At 43.1% G+C, this 10,196-nt stretch overlaps 1 protein-coding gene across 1 annotated transcript in view; it reads right to left on the bottom strand.

Annotated features, from left to right (window-relative positions):
- Positions 1-7,118: 7,118 nt before the first annotated feature.
- Positions 7,119-10,196, bottom strand: part of zzef1 (zinc finger, ZZ-type with EF hand domain 1) — a 33,368-nt gene continuing 30,290 nt past the window's right edge. The window contains exon 54 of the mRNA XM_076749768.1: positions 7,119-9,631. Coding sequence (XP_076605883.1) covers positions 9,551-9,631 — 81 coding nt within the window. The 3' untranslated portion in view covers positions 7,119-9,550. The remainder of the gene's footprint in view (positions 9,632-10,196) is intronic.

Genomic DNA, 10,196 nt, shown 5'->3' with positions numbered 1-10,196 from the left:
AGGATGTGTTGAAAGGAAGTTCCCCATCTGCACTACTCATTCCTGGACTCCATTACAGCATGTGTAATGGAAAATTTTTCAGTTTATGTGCGGGCTTCCACACAGGTGGCTGAGACACCCAACTCTTAAATGCAGTGACAAACCAGCTGCGTCTGACAGATAGTCAGAAAGCTGCTTGCAACAGTGTGAACACATTTACTCCATGACTGTCTCTCTTTGCACTCTCAGCAGTAAAAGGTGACACTCTGGAGAAGGGAAATCCCAAAGAAATCATCATCCAGTGTTATTTTTCCTCTCAGTATTTTCACCATTTATTTTCCAGAGTCATTCCTGCTGACTTTAAAATTTCCAATCATTTTCAGCCATTAACATAGCAATAATTTAAGATCTTTTCCTTTGGTCACCTGTCAACAAAAAGGTTTCCTTAATAGAAAAAAAGCATACCATGTTTTTCTCACACACACACATAACCTAGCATAAAAAACATGCATGCGCACAGGCTCTGCTGCTCCCAAGTCCAAGTAATAATAGAGATGGCCATTAACTATTAACCAGCTCCTATTCATTTATGCTGAGGCTTCTTTGACTGTCAAGGTCACCTGGAGAGAAAGAATACCAGGCCAGGGGGGCTCTACAAAAATGAGGGAATTAAAATATCATCTTTCGCAGCCATGACTCCACTGGACCGTTCCACATTCTACCTGAATGAGTTCTAGTACAGTGAACACTTAAGAAGATCAAATTGTGCAGCAGGGCTGTGAGTTAATGATAGAGTTACAAGTAGACTGCTGCAGCACATTGCTGTGCATCAGTGTGTGACCTGAATCCAGGGCGAGTGGATATAGAACAAGTCAGGCACGAGTTGCAGCACCCTGTAACATTTTGTCAGGTTTCATGAGTTTAAATTCTATATAAATCTTTACATTCAATGTTAATCAGACACAATAGATGAACTGATATGTATACAGATTGTAGGTTCTGTGTGTATGCACTTGCACGCATGTCTGACTTTTCCATTTAAACCAAGAGCGCCTGAGCTAAAATAAGTCGATGCAGGCAGAGAGTGACACACCTCTCACTCTGGCGTGGGCGCCGACTTGTGCCCGTGTGGTGCACAATGAAACACACGTTTAAGAAATTAAGGCAAGGTCACTGATGATGTGCTTATTAACTTCTGATCAAGTCAAGTCAGTTTTATTTAAATAGTCCAGAATCACAAATCACAGTTTACCTCGAGGGGCTTTACAATCTGTACTGAGCTGAGTTTAAGTTTTCCGTTTTATGTACGTGTGCATGAATGACGGTTTATCCTGATAAATCCTAGTGGTATAAAAGTGCAGAGCAGAGGCTGGCTCCTGGATTCTCTGCTGCATAATGCCCTCTCTGTTCTTTATTACCCACCATCCTTTCTTCTCCCTGTCTCTCTGTCTTATCTATCATCTTAATAGAGCCCAGTGTGTGCTGTGGGGTAAGGAGTATCCTGCCAATCCCCTGGGCTCAACTGAACAAGCTTTATCCCTGCAGGAGGCAGATCATTAAAAGAACACCCAATATTTTCCTAAAAGCAGCTGTTTTGGAGTCATGAAAGTACACAGTGAGCATGTGTGCAGAGTCTGGTAAAGGCTGCTCTGCTGCAGTGGTGGAGGAACAGTAAAATGTACTAAAAGAATCAAAATTAAAGGCACTTGTTTTGCCAAATGACCCCTTTCATAGTGTCACTGTTATTACTGATGCTTGAATGTGTAGCTAGCTGAGGCAGAGCTGATTTAAACTACTCTAAAGCCTGCAAAAACTTTGATTTGACCATATAAAGACAGAGTAGAAGTATAAAGTAGCATAAAATGGAGATGTGAAGTTCAAGTTCAACTGAACTTAAGAATAGTTTTGAGGAAATATACTTAGTTACTTTTCACCTCGGTGTACTGTCACAGATGCCATGCCCCTTCTTCCACATGCATTTCTTAGCAGGGAAGCATGTTTTTAACCTAATAAGATCCTTTAGTCTGTGAATGATGGGAGACGATGCATTAAGCTCAGTGAAGTAATAGCACCCAAGCAGTGAAGTGTTCTTATTCACTCCAACAGCAAAGTTACAGCATGAATGTTTCCCCATGGCTTAATGTATAAAACCCTGATGGTCGCAACCAGGCTTGTCTGTCACAGAAGAGCTGGCGAGAAGGACAGAATGATGATGCAAGAAGCGGCGAGGAGGACAAAGGGAGAGAAAAGAGAGAGGGCGGCATGACAAAAAAAACAAAGGAGCAGAGGAGAGAGAGAGATGAGGGAGAGACACTGCCGTCCTCCAGGCGTACAGGTGGGTAGGTTCACCTGGCGTGGGCAGGCGGCTGTGAAGCGCCGAGACACACAACAGGGACTAATGGAGGGTTTATGATTCTCTACCAGCTTTCGGCTGTCTCTCAGCACCTGACAGCCTCCTACAAGAAATGGCATCATAACAAGCTGGCCTCCTGTGTCACAGATGAGCAGTGAAGAGAGAAGCAGGGAGAGACTGCACAGCTGATGGCAATGCATCCCGAGGATATTTCTCACTTGATCTTTGCTACGCTTGTTACAAGCCTTGAGATGTTTTCCACCAGAAAGGAGGAAGCATAATACACAAACTCAACTCTGACTGACATTTGTTTGGAAAACAAAAGGCGAAGCCAGTGACGGCCCACTTGAGGTTTAAAGAGTCAGCGATTTCTTCTGGAACCGTGTTTATCCTGTAGCTGGAGAAAGAATCAACACCCTGTAGGAGTAAAGCCGGCTAAGTAACATTTGGCCTGGCGGCTCAAATTTGAATTAAAAAGAAAAAGAAAAAAAAAAAAAAAAACGGATCGCTCACGAAGGAATAGTTCAACATTTTGGGAAATAGGCAACTTTTCTGTCTTGCTTGAGTTAGATGAGAAGATGGGTACCACTCTCAAGGCTATGGTTAGCTTAGCTTAGCACAAAGACTGGAAACAGGGGGAAACAGCTAGCCTGGCTGTGCCCAAAGGTAACTAAATCTGCCTGTCAGCATGCCTAAAGATCACTGCTTAACACCTTATGTTGAGACTTATGTGGTTGAATTGTAGGTAATGTGCAGAACTCTTTGTGGCTATGCCATGTGTCTATTATAAGAAGCTCTCTTAATTCATCTGTGGTCCTGGTGCAGTGACTTCCTGAAGCCTCTGCTGGTTGTCGGACAATCTTACAGTGATGACAAGCCTACAGGGAGTCACTGCTCCTGGGCAAAGCTAGGTGGACGCTAACCCCAGCTAAAAACTTTCTTGTTTTTACACTTTGGTTTTCGTAAAGTTTTAACGAGCAGGATATAACGTTGTAATTAGTAAGATTTGTAAGTACTGGTTGGTGGATTTGTCTCAATTTTTTTTTTTTTTGGACAGTCAGGCTATCTGTTTCCCCTTGTTGCCGGGCTTTATGATAAGCTAATGAAATTTCAATTCAAAATTGTTTCAAGAGACATGATGAATACAAGGTTATTGGGACATAAACAGATAACAGAAGCAGCACAGTTTGTGTGTGTGTGTGTGTGTGTGTGTGTGTGTGTGTGTGTGTGTGTGTCCATGTATTACTCAAGTTGTGGGGACATATATCTGTTTACACAGTCACACTGTGCGGACTTGCTGTCCCTATGAGGACACAGCGCAAGCCCCCATAATGTAAATCATTAGGTTTTAGAGTGAAGACTTGGGTTAAGGTTCAGGTTAGTCAAGTCGGGGTTCTGGTTTTGGTTAGGGTAAGGCTCCAGGAAATGAATGGAAGTCTATGTAATGTCCCAAAAAATGATAGAAACATGACTGTGTGTGTGTGTGTGTGTGTGTGTGTGTGTGTGTGTGTGTACGTGTCTGAATCTTTCAGTCATACCAGCTGCTCTACTGAGGCAATCATATTCCTCCTCCAGGGACAAAATGCCAAAAGGATTCGAGGACATCTTGTGTAACTCTCGAAAGGCCTCGTCATGTTTACCTGTGACATCCTCTCCCATAAGACAGCTTATTCAGAGGAGGACTGCTGGTCCACACACAATGGATTTTATTAGCATTTGCTTTGTTATTGGTAATCAGTGCACTATTTCAGTTTGGGTACTATTATGGATCATTGCCTTCAACAGGTTTTCAGCACATGTATGAAAAAATCTTCAATGCTGAATCGTCAAACTTCAAACATTGTCACCAACCGAAACAGTGGAGCTCCCCTCCCTGGTGACTGAGAGCACCATTGTTAGTTCAGCCTTGATGCTACTTCCTGTCTGAAAGATTATCAAACAGTATGTCAGCCACATAAACAGTGATGATGTTATAACTCTGTGTGCTGGAACGTGTGATAGCTTAGCATAGAAAAAAACAAACGACACAGAAACTACGAGTCTTTGAATTGAACTAAATTAAACAACTCAAATTAGCAATCAGTGATTCGGAATGGGCCTGCATTAGCTGATTGGCATCAGCTGTTTCATTCATGATTCACAGTCAATGGCTCATTCACAGCTGTGTGGCTGTCAGCTGACTCGTAGCATCCAGTCATATTCATACGGCCATTACAACCTGACCCCTCTGACTATTTTTGTGCTGAGACGTTTGTGCCAACGCTGTTTGCTGCTGCAGCTCCCTCCACCTCCCCCACCTCCTCCTTATGTGATATGTTTCAGTTTTGTCGCTTTAACTAAGGTTTAACGGTCATGTGTGTTTACTGAAGGGACCTAAATCTCAAACAGTAGCCAAACCTACCTGAAAAACATTTGCTAAAAATGGCCAATTCCATGACGTACAGTGTTGTCTGACAGAACTGTGCCTGCCAGCTGGCTTACAAGAATGACTGAGTAAAGATGCTCTGCTTTGGCGTCATTGTATGCAAAATAGATTTCTTTAAAGATGTCCCATAAGGAGTCAAAGCTGGGGTCGGGTGAGTTAGGCAGCCATCTAAAGTCTCAACTGTTCTATCTCTTACACACTGGCCCTGACCCAGTCAGTCTGTCTGTCCTTAAGCTAATTTGGCTGTCAGTGACCAGTTGTTGGTCAAGGTCAGGAATAAACATACCAGCTTCCATTTGACACAGGCTCAGGGCACAGCGGGGCAGTCCATCTCCTCTCATTTTCATCACATTAGAGCCACTATCTCCTTTTAGTCATACACGGCCCTCATCCTAATGATCCAGATTAGTTAACAGCCTTGACACTGCGGCTGTCATGTTGGAACCCCCAGCCATCCATTATAGTCCACCTTCTCCTGGTGCCACAGGTGGTCGTTCCAATAACAGCCCACCTCTAACCCAAATAGGAGACAGGCGAGAAATTAGATCAAAAACGGCACGCTTCTTTCTCCCAGTGCAATCAGACAATAGCATGTGCGGAGCTGCTAAATATGGCTGTCAGCCTTCGGTGTGCCTTATTCTCACTGGATTGTTTAAACTACCCAATTATCCCCGAGCCTCATGAGAGGTGACCCACACTGGCCCCCCTGTCCCAGGAGGGCGAGAGGAAGTAGGTCTCATTATGACAAGGTGGAGTTCCCTCCAGCGTGGCAGCAGTTTTCATCAGCAGGGTTGTGGGTTCAGATGGGGTCAAAGGTGCACGAGGAATCAACCAGGAAACGTTGGTAATGGACCAGAGAGGAGCGCGGAACACACTGAGAACACTCCAACACTTCTAAGACCTATAGCATGGATCTTCTTTGACTCAATGATGTAAAACAGTAAAACATGAAAACTTCCAGAGGGAGGTGAATACTTTTTATAGGCACTGCATTTATATTGGCTGAACTGTTGAAAGCGTGCGTCATTTAAACAAAAAAAAAAAAATGTTGAAGTGACAGCAGACATGAACACACAGAACAGAGAACACTGCCACCCCAGAGTGGAGCTCTGAGGACACGTTTCTGCACTGACAGCATCACCACAGACACAATCTGCAATCGAAACAAGTGACCACACGTGAGGAGGCATCTGTGCCTCCGAAATGACGCAAATGACATACTTAGCATATGTCTGGTGATAGCAAAGATCCCCCGACGGAAGGAAGCAGGGAACATCCACAGCAGGAGACAGAAAAGATGCAGAGGCTTCAAATGGGCAACTTGTCCCCTAGCTGACCTCAATAATTGGAGTCATACCGTAGTTTCCTAATTTATCTGACTGATCTAACAGGGGGATGATGTGAGACGAGGGGGGCAGCATAGAAACGCATGGATACGGGCAGGAGGGTGCTGAGTTTGAGCTACGGACAACATACTGGAAAACATTAAGAATCTGATTCATGTCATGCTCGTGGTGGTTTGTGATTCATAGGTGTCAACAACTGAGGGAGATGATCATGAAAAGCAAACGAGGTCTGAGACAAAACGTTGCTGCCCTGCTCAGTGCATATGAGAATTTCCTCTTTTTGTTTTATAACAGCAAGCATCACCCTGCTGTACCAGGACCCCCCCCCCCCCCCATATCATGACACTGCAGTTACTGTAAGCCTTTCGGTTTTCTGCCTTCACGGCTGCTTCCTTTCACCTTGGGTAAATGAGAGCTTGGGGACTCTGGGTGAAAAAGAAGCAGATAGAGCAGGAGGAGAGGAGACGGAGGGGGGGCAGGAGAACTGACTCACTCCGGTGTGGGGGCTTTGGTGGCGCAGAGGGGCACTGAATCATCTGGAACCTTATTGAATATTTCCTCCATTTGATGTCATTATCGCCCCAGTGATCATCACTCCCATCATCAGCGCTGTCCCTGTGACTCCAGATTACAGGCAAGGGAGAGATAGAGGAGGCAGGCAGGCAGACCAGGGGCTGGAGGGGCTTTGAGGTAAAGCCCAGCATGTTAGAAGAGACTGAATAAACAGAAGGAATAGCAACGCTCTTGCTTGGACAAATAGCAGCCATTTGGCTGAGATGTCTGTAATAAAGTGCAAGAAGATGTACTTGTTTTCTTAGAGGTAAAAGGAATAGCAGCAGTGAGAAAGAGAACTATTGATGGTGCTGAATCACTGAGTACAGTATCTGCTGGGAGTGAGTGTGTGGGCTCTAATCAATGACAAAATGATCAATACGTTATTTGTTGCTGCACAGAAATTCTCTGTTGAGGCTAAACGTAAAAAAAAAAAAAAAAAAAGATGACAGCAGAAGTGGCATAAGTCATTTCTATTTTTATTAGAAATGGATCACATTTCAACCCAAGCAGTATTTTTTTTTTAAACCATCGATGTGCCATGCATACAAAATCAGAATCAAACTGTCCCTCTGTTAGTGCCCAGTAAAGTTTAGAATTGTAAGGGGCTGATATCAAAGTCTTTCTCCTGTGCAATTAATATTCACAGATATGTACATTCAAATTAGTCAGCCTCAAGCATCCTTGCAAAAAGAAACCAACATTAAAAGTAAAAAGTTACAAAAAACCTTCAAATTAAACAATATATTTCTCTTTTAAAATAGAATTAATAACTATTCGGCTAACATGAGTTAAATTATGATTGCTTCATTTTTAACCATAGGCACGTCGTAGATAGGTGAGGCGTCGTAGAAGCCAAATGGAGGCCATGTATCTCTTCCTCTCTCCTCACTGCAGCTGATGTTTGTGTAAACAAAACCACCGAGCTATTCTGCGGTCCTCGTAGGGACCGCTTCAAAAAATAAGAGTAAAAAAAAAGAAAAGAAAAAACAATAAAAAAAAACAAAAACGAAAAACGGAACAATGTCTAAAGGTTTCCTCTGCTCCAGCGTCTCACAGGGTAGCTATCTGATATGTGATACACAGGGAAGGAGCTCTACCAGGAGCTCTTTCAGAGATGCTTCATGGCTCACAATGATTGGTTTCTTTGGTATAAACCACCATGACTTCCTCCAACTAAAAGAATCTTCTACGTCTCACACGAGTACAATAATGAATGGAAACCAATCCGCATCTGATGTTGTGATTCGTCAACGTACAAAAGTCTCTGTGGATGTGGCTGCACGTGGATGTCAGCTTTAATAAAATGTGGGGTTAGCGTGATGTGATTGAAAGCCACATTAAACATTTAAGGAAGAGTCACACCAGTTACCTGTTCAATTACAAAGGATGAGGTAATTAAGTATCAAAGAATCCAACTTTCTCATGTCCCTAGTGAATAAGGTGGACAATGTGCCTATTTTACAGTATGTTTATCAGTGTATCAACTTCAACACTTACAATGAGAGTCAATTAAGACTTAATAAATGATGTGAGGGACACTCGGCCCATCTGTGTGTTAGTGGGAATCATCAGCCTTCGCTCAGTTATAGATATTTGTGTAACGACAGCACTGTTCTCACATTCAGTACGGCACACGGGTATGGGGACATGATAGTGTGATTAATTATGATTCAGCTTTTCTTTCACTGCTTGGAAAAATGGACCAGGTGCCTCGTAAAGTGTTGAACTTAATCATACATTAGATAAAAAAAAAAAATAACAGTTAATAATAAATAAATCGGTGGATAAAACCGAAGGCCTTTAAGAGATTCATCGTTTTTTTTTTGTTTTTTTTTGCTGTTATTCATTTTCATGAACATCGTTTGACATCATAATGGTCTTTCATTCATTCACTAGTAATGGAGTGAAAATTCTTCAACATCTTGATAGAATTACATGGAGGAATGCATTGCAATAGTATATCATCACAGTTTTCCCTCTGCTGTAAAGTTAATTCTCATCCTATGCAAAGACTATGGCTATTGTGTGTATCATCTTCATCCCGTTCAGCACGATCAAACTGTCATCAGTTCTTAAGTGGGTCTTAGTGTGTGTCATCATGACAAGCTGCAGATCAGATACATGTTTACGATGTCTGATGATATATTGATCCTTCCCTTCAATGAGAGCCCTAAAAAATACCGTCATCCACTTCTACTTTCTGAAAAGGAAAGAAGTAAACAGGAAAGGAAGAGTGGGAGAAGGGGAGCAGGAAGGAAGGAAGTGTAGATAAAACAAAAGAAGGAGGGAAGGAAGGAAGGAAGGAATGAGCTAGTAGGTCAGTACTTTCTCCCCATGGTGACTAATGAGACTCCACTGTCCTGGACAGTATTTTTAGGATGCTCTACATGTCCACTGAGACATGCAAGTCGCCAAGGTGACCTGTTTTCACCATGATCAACTATGTAACCCAGAGTGGCTGCTGTTTAGGAGGAAGAAAGGCAGGACAAAAAGGAATCTATTTCCCCTTGAAAGTTGTGAATTTGGCACACTTCATGTCCTTTAGCACAGCATCTTCAAGTAAAAACTTAATTAAAAAAAGAAAACAAAACAAAAACAACAGACCCCGCAACTGTTCCTGTTCAAGTGAATGCACATGCTGATATAATTGATTCACCTAAGGCAAAAAGGATTGTGAGTAAGTGTGGAAAGTGCTCTTTGAGTACCCCTCCACAGCTCGTGTCCACAGCGCTGCGGAGAGTTACCGGGGTGGAGGGGATCCTGTTGGAGGGGAAGCACGGGATGGTCGGGGAGCTTTTTCTCCCTCACATCTCTGCTCCTCGTTCAAAGCAAACCAGCTGAGTCAGGCTGTGTCCCCCTCAGGTTGCCTCCTCCTTTCTCTCTGTGGATCTCTCAAGGGGACATGTTGAGGAGCTTGGTAGATTTATTGGGGTAATTGATGGCCAGGCTGATGGCAGCGATGTTCTTCAGAGCCTACACAATAAAAAAAAAAGTGTGTGAGTGAAATACAGAAGAAAAGCTCCGGGGAGAGAAAATTGGGCAGAGTGAACTGAGTGAATGAGACGTGAAAAGCCTTGTTTTTCACCTGTGCTGTGCACTGCGTGTTCAGCGATGATTAACAGGCGAACTGAGGGTGACTAAACTGATGATGCAAGGCCTCTGTACAGTTTAAATCACCTCACTTGATAACCAACGTGCTCAACAGACTGAACTGCTTTCGATGCTGCTGCATCTGTTGCATTATGATCCTCATGCAAGATTCACATTTTCTTTCTCGTTTTTCTTGCTGAGCCAATTTATGCAGGCAGTGTATTTGTAATTTAGCCAATAAATCCACGTCACAGTGACACTTCAGTACATTTTTTGTCTTGGCTTTTGGCTGTCATCTTGACAGCACCATATGACATGTGAGTCAAACTAAATGACAGCCATAGAAGAAGAAATCAAGGTAAGTACAATGACAGCACAGCCTCGTCACTCATGACAAAACCACACATTCTGAAGTGCTGCTGCTGCTGCTGCTGCTGCTGCTGGAAAG

This window comes from Chaetodon auriga, chromosome 15 (assembly GCF_051107435.1).
Source record: "Chaetodon auriga isolate fChaAug3 chromosome 15, fChaAug3.hap1, whole genome shotgun sequence".
NCBI lineage: Eukaryota > Metazoa > Chordata > Actinopteri > Chaetodontiformes > Chaetodontidae > Chaetodon > Chaetodon auriga.
This window is presented reverse-complemented; position numbering and strand designations above follow the sequence as displayed.